Source organism: Eretmochelys imbricata, chromosome 25 (genome assembly GCF_965152235.1).
Source record: "Eretmochelys imbricata isolate rEreImb1 chromosome 25, rEreImb1.hap1, whole genome shotgun sequence".
NCBI classification, from domain to species: Eukaryota; Metazoa; Chordata; order Testudines; family Cheloniidae; genus Eretmochelys; species Eretmochelys imbricata.
Genome location: NC_135596.1, coordinates 5,506,172 through 5,529,308, shown reverse-complemented (window position 1 = coordinate 5,529,308; position 23,137 = coordinate 5,506,172). Strand labels below are relative to the sequence as shown.

The following is a 23,137-nucleotide window of genomic DNA, read 5'->3' as shown; positions in this document are numbered from 1 at the left end:
TGATGGTAAGTTGGGAGCTGCAGTATGTGGTTCAAATGATGCTCAGATTCTGTGCTTCCATACCGTAGTTCTCTTGGAGTTGAGAAAATTAAAACTGGATGAATGGGGTCAGTGTTGGCAATTGTTCATTCCTGTCCCCCTCCCAAATACCTTTTTAAAAGCTGTATTAAAATATTAACTGGATTGATGTGGCCTGGCTGCCACGAAAATGTTAAGGATACTTTCTGTGGCATATGGTAGGATGGAATTCAAATAGACATTGTACCGTTTGGTGCAGAAGTACTTAAAATAGCAAGAAGCGCAATATAGAGATGCACTGTACAATGAATTTTAATAAAGATTGCTTGAGAAGTACATAACAGACTTGGGCCTGGTCTAAAACTTAAGTCGGCCTCCCTAGCCACATTGTTCGGGTGTATGTAACCTTATCCCTGAGCACTGTAGTTAAGCCGACCTAAGCCCTGGTGTAGTCCATGGAAGAATTCTTCTGTCAATCTAGCTACTGCCCCTTGGAGGGATGGATTAATTACATGGATGGAAAAACCCCATTTGTAGTCTGTAGCAGGCGTCTACACTGCCGCGCTACAATGACACTGCTGCAGTGCTATAGCTGTGATGCTTTGGTGAAATCAAAGAAAATCCTTTCTGTTTACAAGGACGGAACCAAGGGGTTTAGGTTTAACACTTGATCTTGTTCATGATGGTGGTTACCCCCTTGGATTTTTAAATCTTAGTTTGCTTTGCTAAGATTTATGGGGAAAAGCCTCTTTTTGCAGGGAGGGAGGTGGTGCCTAGCATAATAGGGCCCTGATTGGGACCATTGGAGGCTCCCACAGCACAAATAAATTCTCTGAGGGACTTCCCCAATGTCTTGCACCATTTATTACTATTGCCAGGGCTGTTGCTGATTCTGTTAATGTGGATGCTGTCAATTTGGATTCATTAGGCCAGTAGGGCTGGTGGAGTCTATACAGAAAGACCAATCGTTATTTCCCAAGTAGAAAAGGAAAGGAGATGTTAATACCATACTGAGGTATAAAAATGGAGAGAATAAAACCCTGTGAGGGTTCTTGGAAGGGGATGTGTCTTGGATGTTCATACACTGCAGTTTGACTTTTTTGGCCAGGAGGGAACATAATATCGACAGAATATCTGTGATCCCCTCGAGGAAGGCCCTGTTTGGAGGGACCTGCAGGGGAATGGAGTTAATTCATCTGATGGGTCTCTTCAGTCTGTAACTAGTATGGTGCTACTCGGCAGTCCTGTTTCTTCTCTATGAAAATGGCGGTCTTTTATGTCCGAGGCTTGGGGGGCACTATTAAGGAGCATCTCAACTGCGGGAGAGGAAAGGGGTTAACCCATGTTGAAGAACACCTGTAGGAAATGGGGTACTATGGTGCTTGGGGGCGCAGTTCCTGTTCTATGTAGCGTAGGAAGGAACTCGTAGGGAAAGCTGCTGCTGCCATGGTCTAGCTGTTGCCATAAAGCTCTGAGGCCAGCCCACCACTTTCTGAATGTGAGAGATGTTGACTGGCAAGGTGCACGTTAACCGCTGTAGAAATTCAGTGTCGTAGTAGCTGTGTTGGTCCCTGAAGAACAGCTCTGTGGAGCTCGAAAGCGTGTCTCTCACCAGCAGCAGTTGGTCCAATAAAAGATATTACCACACCCACCTTGTATAAAAATTCGGGGCAGCCAGTCAAATTTGTGCTGCTTCTGTAGTGCACAGTCATTGGCCTTTCCTCCTTCCTTGCTTTGCAGGATCTCTGTGTTTGGTTAAACCTCCATACCAAGCAGGAATAATAGGCTCCCAGGTGGGTGGGAATCCGTGTGGTACAGTGTTTAAAGAAGAGGCTTGAGGGTCAGGATTCCACGCTTCATTTCTCCACCGCAACTAGGCAGGTCACTTAACCTTGCTGTGCCTCCCTCCCCATCTGTCAAGAAGATAACATGTAAGTATCTCAGGGGAATTGTGGCTCAAATAATAGTGGTAAAATGTCCCTCTAGTTACAAGTAAATTTTATTAAAGGTGCTAACAAAGGGCAAAGTTAATGCTAATTGTGGTCTTCAGCCCCATCTATTTAATGTCTTTCTGAATTAAAAACAAAATGTGTGCTTTTGCCCCTGTTCCCTGCTTTTTCACCCATTGGACACTTCTTTCCCCTCCCCCCCCCCCCCCTTTGTACCCCAAGCCCATTTCACCAGGACTGGGGGATCTCTTGATCATATTGATGCTCTTCATTACCAGTCCTTCCCAGTAGGGTAGTTCCACACATCCACTGGCCTTTTGAAGTAGATGATTTGTAGACAGGTTGAACCTTCTGTTACCCTAGATTCAATCTTTATTGTTTCCACGCTGCTGCTTTTGTGCTCTGGTTTGGTCATTGTTGCGGCTTTGTTTTTACAGCTGTTGTAAGTGTTTTGAGCTTTAAAGCTTATTTTCTTCCCTCTGGTGGTGGTTACAGGTTTGTTTCTCTCGTCCCATCCCCGCCCCCCAGCATCTTGCTGACTGTATTATGGGGCTCTGCGGTAGGACCCTTTCTGCTGTTGTGACCTCTTAGTTAGGATAATGTCTGTGCTACATCTGAGGTGTATGGTGTTGGTAAATCTCTCAGGGGTGCCTACTATGTCTTGGCGGTGCCTATGTTAGGGTAATGTATCCTATCTAAGTTGATTTCTCATCTAGAGTACTAAGGATGGTCCAGTGCCTATGGTACTAATCAGAGACTCGGGAGACATGAGGTTGATTACCTGCTCTATCATTCATGGGCACGTCACATAGTGTCTCTCTCTGCTTCGGTTCCCCATCTGTAAAATGAGGATACTGCTACTTCCCTAACTCACCTGGGTGTTAGGAGTGCCTCACCAACCCGTTACAAGATGTGGGCTCAGCTGGTCAATATTCTTTTGTCTTTTGACAATTCCGTTTTGGTCAAAATTTCCCATTTTCTTCATTTTGATTTTTTTCTATCAAAAACCTGTTTGTGGGGCGGGAAATTGGTGAAAGAGCAAGTTTTTGAGAGAACTTCCAGCACAAAATAAACTGACGTTTTCTGACCAATTCCACTAAGTGGCCAGACGGTTTTTGGATGCGTTCAGTTCCCATTGAGAGAGATGGAAGCTTCTGTGTACTGAACACTTATGGAAAAATGGGACCATTAGGTAGAAATAGTAGAATAGCAGCCCTGATGGATGGTACCACATGGACTACATGAAAATAAGAGGCTCAAAACTTTATTTACAAGTCTGGAGCAGGCCTCAGCGTTGCAAACAAAATTTTTTAGTTGTAGACAACATGGCTAGAGCATTGGCCTGAGTGTAGAGACTTGGATTCTATTCCTAGCTGTGCTTTTCCTCTTGGGAGAGTTGCTTAAACGTCTATGCTTCAGTTTCCCTGTTTTTAAAAAAAAACAAACTTGTGATGGGGAAACGATGCTTTAGTCACTTTTATGAAGTGTTTTGAGATCTATTGATGAAAAGCATTGTAAGTGCTAAGTACGATGTTATTAAATACACAGAGAACTTGGCTTGTATGCCTTCCGTCTTGTTAGATGGATTAATAGAAATATCTTGCTGGTTGAGTTCGGTAGCAGGGAAATCCAGCCATTGATCAGCATGGTCTTCGCTTGGCAGAGACTACTGGCCTGTTTGAGGTGAGGGTTAATTATACAGCTTGAGCTCAGTCTGTGTTCTGGGTCCCTTTGTACCGTGGCCGTCCTTATGGGGGACGAAGAAAAAGTTCCTTATTGGAATCTTTTCCAAGCTGGTCTTAAAACCTGCTGGGTCAGTAATGGGGCTGGGTGTCACATGTCCCATGGAACTGCGCAGACGAATCTAAGCCGAAATTAATAGGGACAGTCCGTTGTCAATGGTGACGTTTTGGCTGTTCTCTGACTACCAGTGTGTGATCAGGCGCACACTCCTCCACTGGGACTTTATTATTATTATTTTTTTATTAATTTATTTTATTGTTTTGTTTATGGTGGTGGTGGTGGCAGTGTCTACTGGACTTAGCCACATGTTGAAGGCTCTTGTGGGGTGTTACAAAGGTTCCTTAGCTGTCCTTTCGCTGCTGTTCCCTTCCACCTGAACATGCTCAGGGTGCTTTCCAGGACTGCCAGTTTGGAACACCACAAAACCTGTTTCCCTTCCTCTCACTTTCTGTGCTGAGGCGAGTTCTAGCCATCCATGGATATGGACTCGTTCAGTCTCTGCTAGGGCAGTGGTTTGAGAGTGGGAGAAAGGGTACATCCTTCGCACTGATTCAAGGCAGCAGCCATGCAGCTTCAACTCCAACCCAGTGAATTTCTTTTGACTATAACGCCCAGTCTGCTTGTGTGGTTGTCAGACTGATGTTATCCCCTCACCTTACGCCCTATGTTTCCTCTGACAATAACTGGTGGGAGGCTACTGTGAAACACCAACCCACCTCGCTTCCTCTCCCAGTTTCCCTGTTGACATTACCGACTCTCTTTTGGTCTGTCCTGCCCTTTAGTAGCAGTTGGCCTATGAATACAGACCAGGCACCACTTCTTATTCAGAGCACAAGCTGCCAGTGCGGCTCTGTTTTGAAATGTAGCGTGCATCATCTACAGAACTGTCTTCCAAAAGACTCTGTCTAGGCAAAGTACATTGTGTTTGTGTTGGAACTCGTGTTCTGGCTTTTTTTAACGTAGTCCACAGACTTGGTATCTCCCCTCTTCCCCTGCCCCCTTGTTGAAACCTCACACTGAAAGGATTTTTCCTCTGTTCTTTATTTTCCACCCCATCCTCCAACACTTCCTAAAATTCTGCTCTGAGCATAGGCTATAACCATATAAAAATTGCTGAATGAGAGCACAAGGCAGCAGATGCAAAACGGCGAAATTAATGATCACTGAAGTGGTGGCATCAGCTTTTTTAAGCCAAAAAATGATCACTGTGTGCACGTCGGGGGTGGGGGAGGCAGCAGCGGGCATTTCCCTTGGGAGTGAGTGCACTGGGGTTCAGGGCCTGCGTGTGAGCTTTTTGGAGAACGTTGAATAGTATCTGAATCTCACAAATTCTCAGCAGAGATAAACGGGAGGGATGTGCCTGATTAAACCTTCTGGGAATCCATGTTAACGGGCAGTTGTAAGGTCCCTTTGTATCATCCTTGTTCAAATGACCTGGTCCAGAAGAGGGTCTGCCATGGTCATAGATAGGGCCCTGCCGAAGTCGTGGTCATAGGATTTTAAAAATCGTAAACATAATGATTTCAGATTTAAGTAGCTGAAATCATCATTTCACGGTATTGTAATTGTTGGGGTCCTGACCCAAAAAGGAATTGTTGCGGGGGGGGGCTGGACAGCAAGGTTATTGGATGGGGGGGTTGCAGGACTGCTACCCTTACTTCCGCGCTGCTGCTGCTGAAGAGAGGCAGCTGCGGGCCGGGAGCCCCGCTCTGAAGGCAGCACCGCCGCCAGCAGCCGCGCAGAAGTGAGGATGGCCTGGTACGGTCTCGCCACCCTGACTTCTGCGCTGCTCCCTGCAGAGTTGGGCCCGCAGTCTGCAGCCACCCAGCTCTGAAAGCACCGCAGAAGTAAGGGTGGCAATACTGCCACCCCCCTAAAATAACCTTGTGATCCCCCTGCAACTCCCTTTTGGGTCAGGACCCCCAATTGGAGAAACACTGGTCTCCCCCGTGAAACCTGGTGCTTTTGTGTGCTTTTACCCTATACTATACAGATTTCACGGGGGAGGCCAGATTTCACAGTCCGTGACGCGTTTTTCATGGCTGTGAATTTGGTAGGGCCCTAGTCATAAGGCTTTGTCTGTCTCCCTTATTACTGTAGTATAAAGGGTCTGCTCTTAACACCTAGCATTCTGTGCTGTCCATCTGGACATCTCCCTCCTTACAAAAGAAGAAACAGGCATAGGAATGGCCACATGCCCAAGGCCCCGCAGTAAACCTGAGCCAGGAATAGAACACCAGGACTCCTGACTCCCAGTGTTGTGCTCCATCCCCCTGGACCATGCTGCTCTCAGAGTGTGACGTCTACAGCTAAGCTTCCTGCTTTCCTGCATGAACCCAGGCATCTGTATTTCACCCGCCTCTTCCTGGGGGCAGCAGAGGGGAGATTAAGGTAGGCATGGTCTGTTGGAGTCATTGCATTCAATAATGCTGTGGGCTTCCGCTGGTGCCTTCCATCTGAGGCTCTCGACGCGCTTCGCAGACGTGAATGAAGTGAGCTTCACAGCGCTCCCTGAGTGGCCTTGGGGGAGTCCAGCTTCAGAGAACAGACCCCAGATCCCCTGACTTCGTGGGCTGTGCAGATCACTCAGAACAAAACCTGCTAATCTGTTCCAGGCCCATCAGATCATAGGAAGTTTCAGTTTTCACACACGTTATTGTTTCCCTTCCCTCCCCATTGCATGTCCCCCTCCCCCCCCCCCCCCCAACCTCCTCCCTTGGATTAGAGTTTTAAGCAATGAGGTGTTTGCTTTGTGCTCCCTGGTGGATGGTCAAAACATTCTTACAGGTTAAGCAGGAAGATCTGATAAGTTTAAATTTTCTCTGCTCACGGTGGGAATCTTGTCTACCCTTTATTTCCAGGAGGGACCTGCACTTTGTTCCCCCACATCCGTTGTCCTTGGGTCTGCCTCGCTGGTAGCTGCTCACTTTGAGGCAGGGAGTCCATGAAATAGGAGCTCTTGCTAAGCAGGGATGAGGATTCCAGTCTGGCTCTTTGAACACTTGATAAAAGAGAGGGATGTGGTGTCAAGGGGAGGGACTTTCCTCCACCCAGGCACCATTAAGTATCCCTGAGCTGCATTCCAGGTGTTCAGCATTGCTTTTTTTCTTAAATTGTTTTGTCATGAGCCCGGAAAAGGAAGTGAACCAATTGTATAGGCCCATCCACAATCGACGTCCTGTAAACAGAATTTCATAGCAGCTAATGACTGCATTCCTTTCAAATCTGTTTTTTCCTATTCTGGGGCAGATAGCACTGGTTGCAAACTCTGCTTTATTTATTTATTTAACAATTCTGCTTAAAGGCCCTGGCTCATGTGAAAAAGAGAGAGAAGAAAATTTCAGTGTTATCAAGGTGACTTTCACTGAAGGTGTCTTGTTCTTTAAGATGCATCTGTGGCTTTCTAACAACAAGAGCTGTGTGCATGTGAGTGTGGTGGTGGGGCAGCAAACGCTTGTCAGGAAAATCAACTTTGCTACTTTGACTGGGACTAAAGCTAATTACTAGTCGACTAATTTTATTGATTTCAAATCCCTTTTAGTGGAGATTTTGCTGTAAGGCTGATCGCCAGAGTGATTAGGACACAAAGCTGCTTAATTTGGAAGTGTTTATCAAGCAGCCTTCTGTCACCTCTGTTTCAAATCAAATTACAGTGGCACCCACTTCTTTATCTGCAATTCAGACTGCTTGCTCCATGACCCACCTCTGATGGAAGTAGACAGCATGTGCTTAGAGGGGGAAACCCGTTTCCCCTTGGGGCGTCTGGTGGTGGAGAAAAGGTGAACTGTATACACAGGCGTAAAAATACTAGACTGCTGACTGTGTGGTTTTGACTGCCAGCTGCCATCATGACACAGGCAGGAATGGAAGCTCATGGGCTTTTGTAGTGACAGCCTCTTAAAGTCATCTGTGTACACAAAAGGGCCTTTCCTGTCTCTCTCTCAGGTGCTTTGCTTGCTTCTGAATCTCTGGAGAACTGCATTTACCCATGGCCCTGTAAATGCTCTCACGGAGCTGCATGTCTTATGCAACATACTGGTCTCACTAAACAGATCTTTGAAAGAAGTGGCAGGAGCACTTTTTGTGATCACCGTTGTAAAAGCTGCTAACCCTTCTCATGGTCGCCGTGCTGGTGTACTGTAGCCCTTTTCTCTCCGTGCATGTATGCGCCGCCAAAGAGACCGGGTAAGTCCATTCTTGCTACAGCAGGTTCCCCACTTATAGAAGGCAATACACACATTAGTGCATTATAGAAGCCATGTGTTCTAGTGATTGGTCTTCCACGTTAGTTCTGCCTTTTCCTCCTCTCGCTCCCCCCCAAATCAACTTAGAACTTTGCCCCTTCATATTTTTCATTTCTCCTATGCCAAGACTTGCCGGGAGCTAGACTAGGTCTGCTTGGCGACTAGCTTCCCTTCTGACGGCCTCTAGCACAGGGATTCTTGAATGGCGACTTTGCCTTTTGTGGCACAAACTGTGACTGCATCACAGCAGCCTGGGGGGAGAAAGCACACCCACTTCTTGGCTCCGTGCATTCTGGTTGCCACAGGGGGTTTCCATTGTGCCTGCCTGCAGCAGGGCTGACTGCCCACCCATCGATTCTTGCCCATGGCAGAAATCATTGGGCACTGTGGTCCATTGCAATGAGCCTTATCTGGATGCAACAAAAATACTCTGAAGAGTTTTGGGCATTCCCACATGGCATGTAGTACCAGAATGTCCAAGGGAGAGGATCTCTGTCATCTCACCCCCACATCCATGGGGGGGAGAGACACCTTTCAACTCTCTTGGGATAGTATCCTTGCACCAGAGAGTCATGTGGGAAAGACTTGGTTGTAACGTATCGGGGCGGGGGGGGCAGGCAAACTTCTTTGGTTCTGCAAAGGGCATTTTCCATCTGTCTGGGGTGTCTGGTGCTTCAAGGCACAAAACGGCTTCCAAATAAACTCTTGTTTCTTGCAAGGATCATTCCCTGAAGCAAGAACATGAGTCCTTTGCTGGGCATTTTCTGTCTCTGGGAATCCAGTGCACTTGGGTCTCTGAGTTGTGTGTGGAATTAGCACGTGGCAGCTGGAATGTGGTAAAGGGGGGAGAGAACATGCATCCTCCTTACTGAATTTACTCACTCATTTAAGAATTATTTGTTTAAAGTGGCTTCCATCATCACAGTAATCTTTCTGCATTGGGAATTATTCCAGGCACTAGAGACCAGATTTTTAAAGGTATTTAGGGGACCTAGTGGGATTTCTGAAAGCATCTAGGTACCTGAATACTTTAAAAAAAAAAAAAAAAAAATCTGGTCCTAAATGTTCTGAAACTGCTTGTTTGTACTGCGTTTAGTCAAAAAAAGTACCTCTTGTTTTACCTCCATATTGCCAAATCAGAAAAACCTGCAGTATACTTCTGTGGTGGGGTGTATGCAGGATCAGAGTGCCTTCTTCTCAAATTTGAGGGTAGAAGAAACTATGGCTTTGAAGCTATGAAGGTGGGAAGTTATTGGGATTGATTATCACCGGTTTTGGTTTGTTTGGGGGTGTGTGTGTTTTTTGTTTTGTGGGGAAGAGATCTCCTTGTGGATTTAAGTAGAATGTTTATCTGTATAATTTTGCTGTTTTCCCAAAGCAATGAAGAAAGAAGGGGAAGGTGGGGGGGGGGGGAAGTGTATGTCTGAAGGTAACGTTGTCTCTGAATTCACTTTGTCTCCGAATTCACTGCTTTTCTCACTTGCAAGTAAACCCTTCCCCTGAATCAAGTCCCTTGGAATGTCTTCCATTTATGGGACCAAGGCTCCTTTTGTTGAGGGCAGACAGACAATGGAGAGGTCTGATAGTATCTCTTAGCAGATGGAGCTTTTTTGCTGAGGTTAAACTTGGACAAAGTATTTTTATCCGTGCTGAGCTCTTATAACTGTAGTTGTATATAAGCTCTTTTTAGCTCCACCATAAAAATCGTGTATAAAAAAAAAATTACTGTCTGACAGCTACATCTTATTCTATTAGTACGTTTTAATTAGAACATGAGCAAGAAATGCATTATGAATATTCATGATCAGGGTTATTAAAATGCATAATTAATCTGTGGGTTTCTTTTATTTTAATAACTGTATTAATGGAGGGGGAGGCAGTCCCTGTTTTTTGTTGTTTCTGAACTGGGAAGTGTCTTACTCTTGGCTAGTTTAAATGTTTTTATTTTAAAATTTGGCTTAGAACAGCTGCGTGCGAGCATGTATATGTATGCATAAGTATTGCACGCACACAGCTACGTGGAAAGAAAGTTATTCGGGTTGTGAAGTCAAGCACCCAAAGTTAGGAAATGCCAGAATTAAATTTGCCTTTGCAGACCTAATTTGACCCCCTTCTGCAAATGCCTTAAGGTTCAGTCTTTAATGACACCATCACATTTTCTTCACAAACCCCTGCTTCATTCAGTGCACAAAATGGAAAGTGCTCACTTAGTGAGTAGCTATTAATATTTTGTTTTTCCTCATTGTTCAATGTGTGGCCCCAGGCCTGATATACTGCATGCGATCCAAACCCTGCTCTGAAGACAGAATTATTAATTTCTTCATGGGCTTTTCTCTGGTGCTCCTCACTATAGTATCTGAGTGCTTCACAAATGTGAACTTTTATTTTTTACAACGCACCAGTGAGATGAAGGGAGGGTGGGGTATTGTCTCCATTTTACGTAAGGGAAGCTGAGGGACAGAGATCAAGGTCAAAAGTATTCACTAATTTTGGGTGTACAATTTGAGAGACCTGGGCCTGGGTTTTCAGAGTACTGTATGTCTTCAGTGGCAGCTGTGAGCGCTCAGCACTTCTGCAAACTGGACCCTGGGGTCTCAAGTCAGGCACTCGGAAAATGAGGAACGCTATTAGTAACCATTCTGAAAACTTTGGTTTAAGTGACTTGGCCAACTTCACATAGGAATTTTGTGGCAGGGATAGGCTCAAATTCCATAGTGCTGCAGAATTCAGCTGCATTAGCCGTGAAACCGTCCCTTCTCTTTCTGAAATCCCCGGCCTCATTCACTACATCTAGGGTGACCATATTTCCCAGAGTGAAAATGGGACACCCCGAGGGTTGCCTCATTGCCTCCCCCCTCAGGGCTGATCTGTGGGGGCCCCACCACAGTACCGCTTGCCTGAGCCCCACCGAACATTCCTCTACTTGATCAGCTGGCAAGAGCAAACTAGACAAATGGCCAGTTTTGCGCTCCTCCCCCCAATCACGACTTAAAAACCGGAACATATGGTCACCCTACTACATACGTACCTTCCAACTTCTGCAGCAGCCCCCTTCACCACACACCTCTTGTTCATCCCCGGAGCAAGTCCCCTGCCTCGCTCAGTGCACAAGATGGTCCTGTGGAAAAATAGTATGTGATCATGTAATTAAAACCCATGCCACAATGCACGTGCGAATGGGAGCTGAGTTAATGTTGCACAGGCAACCTAACGCTGGCATTTCCGAGCAGTTGACTGCTGGACTTTGCAACCTGAATAATATTCTTTAAACTGCATTTTGTGTGATGTTTTCTGTATTTTTTTCAAAAAGCAAACTGAAAAAGCAAAGTTTATTCTCTGGTGTCCTATTGACACCTGCATAGGTCATCAGCAGGGCTGAATCCTTTAGATCCATTGGACAGACCTCCCCCACTTGATCTAAGGGGGCACCTGACAGCAGAAGTAGGTTGTCTTTTATGTGGACCAGCACTTGACGGTGAGGCACACTTTACTGGTGGATTTCCCACAGGTGTTTGCTGAAAGCAGAAGAAAGGTGAGACTTGGGAATCTTGGGTTTCATTCCAGGCCTTGGATGGGAGTGTGCTCTAGTGGGCACAGACTCTTTTGCTCTGTCCCTTTGAACCTGTCCCAGTCCTGTCTCTTCCTTACCCCTGACTCCTTAATCCAGTCTCCTTGCCCAGTCAATCCTTCTCTGGGTTCACTGACTCCCAATCTCCCCACACCCAATCCCAGTCTCCTTGCCCAGCCAGTCCCAATTCCCCTCTCCTAGCTTCTCTTCCCCCCGCCCCCCCTTGGTCTTTGCTACAGTCTCCCCACTCCTTAATTCCTTGTCCAGTCTCTTTGCCCAGACCTAGTTCTCTTCTTGCGCACCGGCTCCTTGTCAGATCTGTCTTCCTTTCACCCTGTCCCTGCCCACACTGGCTCCTAGTCCATGTCCAGCCAGTCCCAGTCTCCCCACAAGCTCTTCGTCGGATCTTATTGTTCTGCCTCTCTCTCCCTCCCCCACCCCCCCAATAAATCCCAGTCTCCTAATCCAACCAGTCCCTTCTTCCTTGCCTAGCCAGCCTACCCTCTGCCTCCTTCCAACCCATTCTCAGTCTCACCAGCCTCCATGTCCCAGTCTACTTTCTCTTCCCGTTGGTCTGCCTTTTATCTCCTCATCTGCATTCGAATCAGACAGCTTCCTTCTGTCTGCTGCCTGGGTGCCAGCAGAGGGGTCACTGGGAGCACAGGAGAGCTATGCTCCCTGCTGTCAGTTCTGGCGCCTTCCCCCCGCCCAGAGTGGCAGTTACAGGGCAAGTCCAGCTTTGCCCCATAGCTCTGGATTGGAGCACGTTCAGTTGCTCTGTGGGTACGGTGCACGTCCTCTCTGGTCACCACAAGAGCCGTAGAAGCTGGTGCATGCTCAGTGAGGACATAATCTTCTGAGGTTTTAGCTGCTAAAGTCATAGGCCATGTCTACGCTACCACTTTTGTCGGCGTAACGTATATCGCTCAGGGGTGTGAGGAAAACGCCCGCCCGAGCGACATTTGTTACACCGGCATAAGTGGCAGAGTGGACAGCACTGTGTTGGCAGGAGAGCGCTCTCCTGTCGGCACAGAGCGGTGATACAAACAACCTTACAGTGGCAGAGCTGTAAGGTCTCTAGCGTAGACATAGCCTTTGTCTCCAGATAGAGCATGTATGAACTGAGATTTTTCAGAAGTTTATAACTTGGCCAAATTTGGACAGATTTTCACAGGAATGGCAAAAGACAACCAGGCCACACCCTTACCAAATTTCGAGTCACTGCCCCCAAAGAATGGGGGCACTTGATCTGTTCAAAGGAAACATCACCTGAGGTTTTTTGGTTTTTTTTAAAATGGGCAAAACTTATTTTTCCCAGACTTGTTCTCCAACTGCTAACCCGTTTTTTGGCTGAAATTTCTTCACCATAATAACCCGTCTGAGGCAGACACCCAGAACGTCAAATTTCAGCCTGAAGTTGGCAAAGTTGTAATCAACTGAAGACAGGGTCTTACAATGGGAAGTATTGTGCAAACTTAATAATGGTCGACACAACCAGCCCTGCTTGCAGTATACACACATTGACTTACATGGATGTGCGCACATGAGTATTTAGGCCATTTTGTTTGTGTGCTTTATCTGGAATCCAGAATAACAATTCCAGAGCTGTGAAGCTTTATTCACTGGTAGTATTAAAGGGCAATAACCTCAACTCCATTAGCTCTTCACGCTCCTCGGCAACCACCCGCATGCATGTACACTGATGGCTGGAGGAGGAACTCTTCAGTTTCCTCTTAACTGTTGGCTGTACTGAAATCTGACCATCACTGTGTGACTGGGTTACAGGAACAATCAGCTCTGGAGCAAGGACAGGCTTTTTATCTGGAGTCGGAGTTGGCTAAAGAAAAGAGGGGGGAAGGGCAAGGCCCAAGATGGGTGTTGCGGGAAGGCAGGCCCTCTTCTCATCCTAGGAGGAGAGCCTGTGCTTGCACCTAGGGGTTCATCTGAAAGCCTTTGAAGGCCTTGTCTACAATTGAGAAATCTGACCTGCTAAGCGCTGTTTGGATTCCCCCTGGCGTGACTGTAACGTGCCACAAGCACACACCGAATATGGCTCTCAGCAGTGGACGGCGTTCGTATCCCCGTTTGAATTGCCCTTTGCCGTGAGCTGTGTTGGCTGGCTCCACTAGTGTGCTGCCAGGGCAGGCGGGCGGGCAGCCACTGATTCAAACAGGAGGCCAGAGAATCAATGATGGAATGCATCAGAGAAACGAGGCTGCGGGAGCTCGTACAGCGCCTAGCGCAGCTGGGCCTTGGGGCTCTCGGTGCCACCCTAATACAGATCTAATCAGGGGCTCCACTGTGATATCCTTCGAGAATGCCGGACGGGGACAAGGGCTACTAGTGCTGTTATCCCAGCAAGTACAGTGCCATGATACAGGGTTGTATAGGCTCTTATTGGACTGCCCCATATTCATCTGCTCCTTCCCCTGCCGTTTCCACAGTGCTCCAGCCCTTCCCATGAGCTGCACAAGGAAAACAGGAACCCGCCCAGTGCTTGCATCACATGACCCTATGATCTTAAAGCCCAGATTGGTTCTCTTGTTCTGATATCTTGCCCTAGTTGCTTGTTGCCCATTTGTAAGTGTAATAAAGTTGATGGTGCACTTTTGACCTCTGTATTAAAGGTTCCTCTAGCATACTTTATTTGGAAGTAGCTCATGGTGACGCTTGATGGAGGGGACCTGAGCCTCTTCACTCTTGACAGTCACCATCAATTCCAGTATCTGCTGTTCTGATTGCTCTCCCCCTATGTTACTTGGTACGTCCTCCCCAGCCTCTTAAGATGCTTGAGAGAAACTCTGACCAAAGAGTGAGCTCTGACTGTTCATCCTGGACTTGGTTTTGAGGGAATGGCCTGAGTTTCCAAGGGCCTTTGACCCTTTCTCCCATAGTCCCCCTGGGCTCCCAGAAGGTCTTGTGAAAACTCTCACAAGCGCCTGCTCTTTAGTAAACTGGTGGATAAGTACCCAGGGGGCAGTGCAGCTAGAACAGGTAACTGGAGTGCTGTGTGTGTGGACATGACTGCACTGTTTACACTGGCTGTTACCCACAATTCAGTTCTCGAGTGCTTCATCCTGTGTCATGTCTTCCCCTCCCCCTCCATGCAGAGGGTGAGGTGGGTGAAATGAGACAAAGTTGGTGGCTGGCGTCTCACAGGCCTCACCCAAGCTGTCCAAATGCTTTGGAAATACTCCTGAAACCAACATGAATAGAGCAAGCATTTCTGTCTCCTGATTTCTATTGGTGTTTGCAGGGTATGCAGATGAATTGCTTTAGAAAAACACATTAGCAAAGCAAAAGTTTATTCTAGGAAGTAGGAGGTGGGAGAATTGGCAGTAATTCTCCCTAGTATCCAAGGTATTATTAGAGGCTTATCCCTGCTCTGCACAGTAATCACATTGGAAATTTTTGATTAGAAAACAAAATCTAAATGAGAATTATGAATATTCATTAGGTGTAGAGATTAATATGCATAATTATGCAAATTAGACAGCAATTAAACACCAATTCTCTGGGGAAATGATTAACACAAAGGCACAGAAATAGAAGGATGTAATTTGAAAGAAGTTTCTGGTTAAATGAACAGTAAAGGGAGCGGAGGAGACAAATATGGCGTGTTTGCCATAATAATAAGCTTTGCTAAAATGAAATTGGTGCAACCACCGAGACAGTTTCACCACCCCATTTCCACCCCCATCCCAATACACACCCCCTGTTTGCTCTGCAGTTTAATGTATGGAGACACTGACTGAAAGGTATAAACTATCTCATTTTATAAAGAAAAACAATGCAAGTCCTTAGGTTGGTTGGTTTTTAAGCTGGCTTGTAACTCATGTTCTAAGAGATGAGAACATCTGAATGTAGTAAGAATCTTACCCCAAGCACTGCTGGATTTTTATAGGGCGTAAGCAACTGACTTCCAAAATGCCAGCTTGATGAGGTGTCGAGGGCTCTTGGTCCTATGTAGGATTTTGTGTAATGCTCAGAAGATGATCTGAACGCACAGGGATGCATATTCCAGGCATAGGCCAGAGAAGAAGGGTGGTGTGATGATCAGCCAAGACTAGACTTTTCCCCCTCCAATATAAAACCTTTCCACCCTCACCCCTTCAGTTTTTAAAGTGTCTATCAGCGGTGGATTAGGGAGCTGCTGTTTACTGTGAAGCATTCGCTATAGATTGTATGTTGCCACCTTTCCAGCCTGGCTGTGATGCGTACTGCAGCTCTGAGCTGTGAAGGCAAACAATCTTGAGCTGGGTTTTTCGCCTCTTGCACAGAGAGAGGGAGTGGGGGAGTGTTTTGGAGCTGCTTGAGATGAATGTGAATTTTTAATGTCAACATCTCTTTAAATGGCGACTTTTTGCGGGGGGGGGGGTCAAGTGCAAGGTTTGAAATAGTGAAATTGGAGTTAATGAGTGAGTCTGTTTGATAATCTAAAAAGCTGATTTGTGGAAAAACATTGCCGTCTGGGTGCAATGGCTGTTGGGTGGGGGGTGCGATTGTTTTGAAGTGTGGCCTTGTCAGAAATGTGTATTTTATATGTAAAAACGTATATTCAGAAAGGACAACGTGGTTGCCAAACGCTTTTGTGAGCTGCTGCCCATTGTGAGCAGTTTTATGTATGTAGTGTGTGTATATATTTTAAATTGTATACACAGCTAGACCTGGGATTTTCAAAGGAAACTGGGAGTTTAGAAGCACAACTGTTTTGAGAGTCGAAGAGGCTGGTGCTCCTAGATCTCTTAGTGAAAATCTCTTCTCCCTCCCACCCCAGTACCAACTCCCATTGAAATTCAGTGTAATTTGGGCACCTAAGTTTGTTAGACCACTTTGAAAATCTTAGCCCTACAGTTGTGAAGTTCATAAAATCTGAATTGATCCAGGACCATATAGAATACGTACTGCCTTGTTAAACATGGATGCAAGCCTTTGGACAAAGGCAGAGGTATTTTATCTCTGTGTCTAGCTGACTCTCAAAGCCTGTGCATTAGCTGACTATCTTAAAACTGAATGGGAACCCCAGCCACAGTCCCACCCACTCCAAGAGATCAGCTTTCCTAAACTAACCAGAGATCTTTCAACCAAGTAAACCAACACAAGCCTCCATCTAGATGAACAGTGGCCTCTGCCTTGTGTCTCTTGTGGCATTTTTGGGTTTACCGACAGTCCCATTCAGCAGCGTAGTTTCTTGAAGTGTGAGCCTTAAATCATACCTAGCATTGCCCATAGGTGGCATTAACCGCTGGAGCATTAGGCCTGTATGGCCAATAAAGCCCACTGGTACCAGTTAAAGGCCCTGTCTCCACAGGAAAGGAGTGTGTAACCTTAGGTGTGGATTTAAGCCACTATAGTTACACTGGAATAGGAATGCCCACAGTGGGGTTATACCAGTATAGGTAGCTTGGATTCAAACTAGTTTGTCGCTTGGAAGGGTTTATAGCAAAACTGAAAAAGTGCTCTCGTGAGTGGGCAGTGCCTGCTCTATAAATGGTAAAACTTTCCTATGTGGAGACATAGTTCATTACCTACACAGTCGCCAATAAGTCATGTTAGGTGTTTGTCTTTTGGAGAGGGATTCAGAGGGGGAGGTTTGGGGCTTAATTCTATTTGCAAAGGATTCTCGTGCTTAGTTTGACTAGAGAATGTTCTGATCAAATCTTTTGTGCTCAGGTGCTGCTCATGGGCCAGGGACACAGTTTTATGCTCCTCTGGGGTGAAAGTAAAGTTTCACTCAAACAGGCATGAAAATGCAGAGGGTGAGGTTGTGTCTAGGATAGTGCACACCAACAGCTCAAGTGATGGTCTCATTTAGGCTGGTGCAAATCTCTGTTAACTGTGCTGAAGGCAGGAGAGTTATTCCTAGATCTGCAGAAGTAGAAAGCAGAGCAGAATTTGGCCCTGTGAGCGAACAGTTTCAAGCACAGATTTCAGTTAATGTACAGTTCTTCCCATTGACATAAATTGGACCATGTGGCAGCAAGGGGGCACCTGCATTAAGTTTTTTAATGTGTAGTCCTCTTAAATGTTGCCCTCTAGGAAGACCAGATTTACAAGCTATTGCTTGAATCATGCAAAGGTTAAAAAACACTTCCCCCCCCCCCGCCCCACCCCCATCCCTGGTTCTCAAACATGTATACAAACTCCGCAGGGCTTGCTTTGAAGCTTGCTAAATAAGCTTTCAGCTCTCAGCTGAAATGGGGAGGTTCAGGGAGAGGGTCGGTCACAATAAGTGGAAATGGTTTATTAATGAAAATATTGTTTTGTTTGTAGAAGGAAGAGTTAATTTTGAGAGGACGCTTTTGGGGGTTTGCTGATAAAGCCAAAGTAACCTTTGTTCTCCCTGTTTTTTGGTAGGCTTGGATGAAAGGCCGGGATCGGGTTCCTGGGGTGCAGGAGATCAAAACAGCTCTGCATTTGACCAAGGAAGGGTAAGGATGAAGCGTAAACAGGGACCTTAAACAAAAATAAACAGGGTCTTTATGCTGGCTTCTCGGCTTGTATTCGTGCCCAGTCAGCTTTAACCTGCAAGCGTTGTTCTTGTCGTTCTAGTGATAGATCCTCGGCTAATCCCCTCAGGTCATTTCTGCAGTCATTCTGCAGTGGTGCTGGTCGAGAGAAGGTTTGTCTCTTTATTACTGTGACAACAACATGCCCGTAAGGCCCTGCCGGCCCGGGCAAATGTTGTGGCAGCTTTCTTGCAAACCTTCTCCTTGCTTGAAAAGTATAGTGTAGTTTAGATGGCACCTGGATCAGTGTTGACTTGGCTTGTCCAGACAACCCTGCACTTCCTCGCTCATGCATGGACTTGCATTTTAAGTTGGAGGAAAGCAGTAGTTCCTGATGGCTGAGTGGGGAGAGCAGGAGTATCAGCTTGGCTCTGAGTTGAACACTTTTAGCTAGGCGTCTAGCACGGATTACTACAATCGTACCTTGTGTGTGTGTTTGGCACTCCAGCTTTCTCCAAGTGGTGGAGGAGGGAGGCTGAAGTTGGAATGTAGTAATAAGGCACCTAAAACAGCAGCTTGAATTGGCAGTTGATGGTGCCAGGTGTCCAACCAGAACACCCCCGGCCTGCAGAACCTTGGAGTAGCCTGGCTCTGGAACCAGACTCTGTGGTCATTCTGGGTGTGGGATCTGCTGCCACCCCATTAAACCTGCTGCTGCCAGAACACATTGAGCATCTGTATCATCTCCCAGCTTTATCAATGCCCATGATGAGTGCTCATCCCAGAGGTATTGGAGGTCCCTGTGTAAGAGAGCGGGTTACAAGGGTTACAGTCCAACAGATTGACACGGAGCTCTCAGGGAGGGAATGGAAAGCCATGGGAGGCGGGAGGAAGAGAATTGGAAGTGTTTGCAGGGAAGGAATTGAGGCTGTGACAGCATATAACTGGGGCCCGAGGAGGGGAAGAGAGAAAAGACATTAACTTAATTGAAATGGTGTTTTTTTTGACAGATGCTCATGTTTTAATGGGTTTATGTGATTCGTTTTCACAATGGCACCGTTCCCTTCCCTTAGGTCAGCGATGAAACAGGCACCATGTCGTTTCTCATTTTTATAGACCTCCCCTCTTCCCCCCCACCCTCGCCCCTTATGGCTTTGGGGAGGGGTGGGCTGGGTAGATGCTATGGCCCATTTCTCCTTGGAACAGGAGGAATTGCTCACACGGTGCCTGCCAAGTGCCGAGGTCCTTCAGGCCGGGGGCGAGTTGGGTGGGAGCTGCCAGCGTGAAAGAGTGTTTTGTTTCTCCTCAGGGAGCTGTTCTTGCGGCTCTTCTCCAAACCAGCTCACTTCCTTGGAAGCACTCCTGGGCTTCCTGCTGTTCCCGGGTGCTGAGACGTGTGAAGAAGGGAGATGGAGAAGCCAGTGCATTATTGTTGTCCTCCTTCACCCATAGCTAGGGGTGGATGCTGGAATGAATCCTCTTGTGGTCTGGAGTTTGAATCCCCATATCACTGCTGTCCCCTTTCTAGGATGAACCAGGCTAAAACTCCCAAGTGCAGACACCTCTGAACTGTGTGTCTTTGGAGGCAAAGGGGGAAGTAGTTTGAAATCAAGAGCCAAATGTTGTGGTTTGGGTCCCTCTTTATATTTAAACCCAAGTTACATAAAAATAATCGGATCTGGATTTTGCTCAAGCAAGCTTCCAGGTGGCACAACTGATGTGACTCTGGGGCTAGTTGTTTTTGATTGAGACCCACGCTAGCTGGGGGAGTGGCCAACAGCAAGCCTTGCCCTGGGAGTTCTCTACTTTCCACTCATCATCCATTGTCACTGGGAAGTTATGGTTTATTTTATTTTTTCAATCTCACATGTACAATTCTTGTTTTGTGTTACATTAGCAGGGCTATGGTGAAGGCGCCCATTATGGAGAACACAGGGACCTATCATCTCACAACAGCATATCTTCATCACCATTCCTGGGAGCTGGACTAGTAGGTAAGTGCTGCGTGCTGTACCTCTGAGCAAGGTTGTCATCCTACGTAATGCAGGTGAATTAAAAAACCCAATGAAGTGGTTAATCCAGAGTGTTTGCACAGACCATAATAATCCACCCAAACATCACCAAAAGTTGCTGTTGTCAAACCTGCGGCCGAATGAGTTGCTCTCTAGGAGCTCTGTCATTGTTTTATGGATGCACAAGGGCCTTTGTATTTTACACGGTGGTGGTATTTTTCTGATCTATCACAGTAGCATCTAGAGTCCCCAGCAGAGATCAGGGCCCTGTTGTGCTGGGTGCTGCATAGAAACATAGAGAGAGTCTCTGCCCTGAAGAGCTTACAATCTAAATAGCCCAGACAGAGAGGATGGGAGGGGAAACCATCCAAGAGAGGAGAAGGGATTTGCCCAAGATCAAAGAGCCAGGAACATAACCCCATTTACAGCACACACCTGGGACTGTAAATCTACATTAGATGATGATTTGACTGCATATGAGAGCTGGTAGCTGTTTTCTGCCCTCCTGCCCCCCATGCCACTTTGTGACATTTTTCCTAACCTGCACTATGGCTCAAAAGGCCTTCCTTTCTCACCCGTTTCCACTCTGCGCTTGAAGTGACCAGCCTGGGGTCTCATGCTTTGCACAAGGGCTGTAGTGCGACCTAGTAGTATTGGTGTGTGGGAGAGCCTGGTTTCGTTCCCCATCTCTCTTGACACCCTGTCCAGAGTGCAGGATGCTCAAACAGCCTGGAAAGAAGGAAGTGCCATGTACATTTTTGCTCAACGCTGGCCCCTCTGGTTGACCGAGAGGCGTTGATATCCAACCTTGATGTTCTTCTCCTCGTTCTTTCTTCCCCCCCAAATGTTGCTATGTGCATTCCTGGAAGGGAAGTTTGTTTTGTTTTTAAGGAGCTTTTTTCCACAGAGGTCCTGTTTGGCAGGTGTGACCTTCAGGGTGTTCCTTCACACTGCGGCTACCAGATAGTGGAGATGATGGGGGGTTAGCCAGTCTCGCCTGTGTGTCAAGTGCTCTGCACTCCTCTAACTTGGTCCTCCATCCCTATTTGGCACGTGAGGTCCCCGCACTCTGTCTCCTGCTCTGTCTCCAGAGGAGCCAAGATAATCACTGAATTCTGCTGAGGACCTGCAGAGAGCCCAGTTCTTCTCCTTGTGCTTCTCTGACTGTCTGGGTCAGGCAGCAGCAAGGGGACCACGCCTCTTTAAGTGCCTTGCTCCTGCTCACATCCCCTCTTTCCCCAGAGATGGTGATTTGTGCACAACTGGGCGCAAGAAGGATGCGTGACAACTTACCCCCTTACCTCTACAGACTTGGGGGATTAAGAGCAGAAAATATCCATCCTGAAGGGCTTAGAGAGCTTCTAATTACATTAGGCAAGGAATCCAGGTTAGATGTCCCCTCCTTTCCCTTAGCAGCAGTGGTTAAAACCCTCTTGTTAACGTGGCCAGTGTGTTTGCTGAGGTGAGTCTGGAAGTGGGGGAGGAAGGCTATTACTGGCAGTGAAAGGCGAGGGGGGGCTGTATTCTTTAAAAGAAAATCCCTGCTAAAAACGGTGGTTCCTCCTTCTCCAGAGCGAGGGAGAAAGAGGAAGAGAAGGACTTAATAGATCTAGGAAGCAAATGTTGGCCAATTTCCTCCTCCTGCTCTGTATGTGGTGGAAGAGGGAAGCTGTCAGATCCAGGCCACCAGAGACTGGCTCTCCAGATAGTCCATCTCTAGATGGTTATTTCCCCACTGTGGTCAAAAGGGGAATTTCCAAGTTAAGTCTCCGGGGTCCCATCCAGAGGAGGAAATGAAGAGCACCTCTGAGCGAGCTATTTCCTGGTTGGATCAGAGGAGGAGGCTCCTTGCTTTCTGACCTGGAGGTTGTAATAAAAGCAGAGGTAGAGTTTCTTAATGACAACAGAGAAGTCCGCGTGAAATCCTTCAGGTTTGGGGGAAGAAAACTCTTTATGTCCAAGAGCCAAACGTGGCTCCAAGAGTTGCCACTGGCTAAAAGTGGCATAATTCCTAAGATTTCTCATGGAGCAGGTGAACAGGAGCTGCTGCCTTGAGGAAGAACAAAAAGGTTTCAGCCCCAGATGTCTGCAGCTATGAGATCTTTTGCCCAAAAGATAGGCTTACTGTTAAAGACAGAACTCCAGGTTTTTTTGCTAGCACATCAGATATTCCCCTAATTCCACTGCATACCCATGCATATGTTCATGATACTTGGGCCTCTGCTACGTGGATTGATGGGAGTCTCCTTTAGCTGTCGCTAGCACTTAAGGACCTCTGAATGTCTGTCCGTAGCACCCAGAGCCCTACGAACTCTTAGTGGGTCCCGATGAGAGGTCAGTGCTGCACATTGCAAAATTCTTGGGGACTGTGACTTGATCCAGGTCTCCCAGTACAGTAAAAAGATCTAATCTTCCAGGAGGCTTGTGACTGGAGGCAGAGGCTGCAACACCAGAAATGAGGCGGCGGGGAACGGACTGGTTTAGAAAGGGAGAGGAAAAAGCTGAAACTTCAGTCATTTTCATTCCCAAACTGGAATGATTAAAAAAAGTAATTCATGAACTACTTTTCCCCCAAAATTCAAAATTGTGTTCCTCCTTTTTGCCACTGCATGTGATAGGCTGGAGGGTGGCTGGGCCAGGGCAGGGTTTTTTCACCTTTTAATCCCCACCCTCCCTCCGCCACACACACTCAAAGTTCTGAAAAGTTAGTGGCAAAAAAGAGAGAAATGGAAAATGTGTGTTTGGGTGGCCCTGGATAGCCTTTATTCTGTTGCATTCAGCAGTGGGAAGGTGGAAGAAACAAAAAATGAAATTTTGAAATCTATATTTTCCAGATTCTGGCTTCAGTGGCAAACTAGAAAATTTAAAAAAAAATTAAAATTAAAAACAAAAACACAGCAAACTAAAAAACAGCTCAGAGCTTTTTGGAAAAGTTTCCAGTTTGAAAAAAGATACTTTTTTTTTTTTTTAATGGATGGGGGTTGGGGTGGGGAGGAGAGAGTTTAGAATGAAAAATGTACCAGCTTTACTAACAACACGGACAGGCAGAAGATGAAAGGGTGTAGATAGGATGATACAAGCAATGTGGGGAGAGAGCAGAGAAGGATGTGAGATCACCCTCCCAATTGGCCATCTTCCAATCTCTTTTTCCAAG

General features: G+C 46.7%; 1 protein-coding gene across 10 annotated transcripts in view; it reads left to right on the top strand.

The window, feature by feature from the left end:
* TCF3 (transcription factor 3) overlaps positions 1-23,137 on the top strand; it is a 121,300-nt gene that overhangs the window by 48,460 nt on the left and 49,703 nt on the right. For 7 of the 10 annotated variants that reach the window (XM_077842035.1, XM_077842034.1, XM_077842033.1 and 4 more), the window contains exons 4-5: positions 17,880-17,953; positions 19,869-19,965. In XM_077842035.1, the coding sequence (XP_077698161.1) occupies positions 17,880-17,953; positions 19,869-19,965 (171 nt within the window). The remainder of the gene's footprint in view (positions 1-17,879; positions 17,954-19,868; positions 19,966-23,137) is intronic. The other 3 variants (XM_077842038.1, XM_077842037.1, XM_077842030.1) reach the window with 1 other exon arrangement.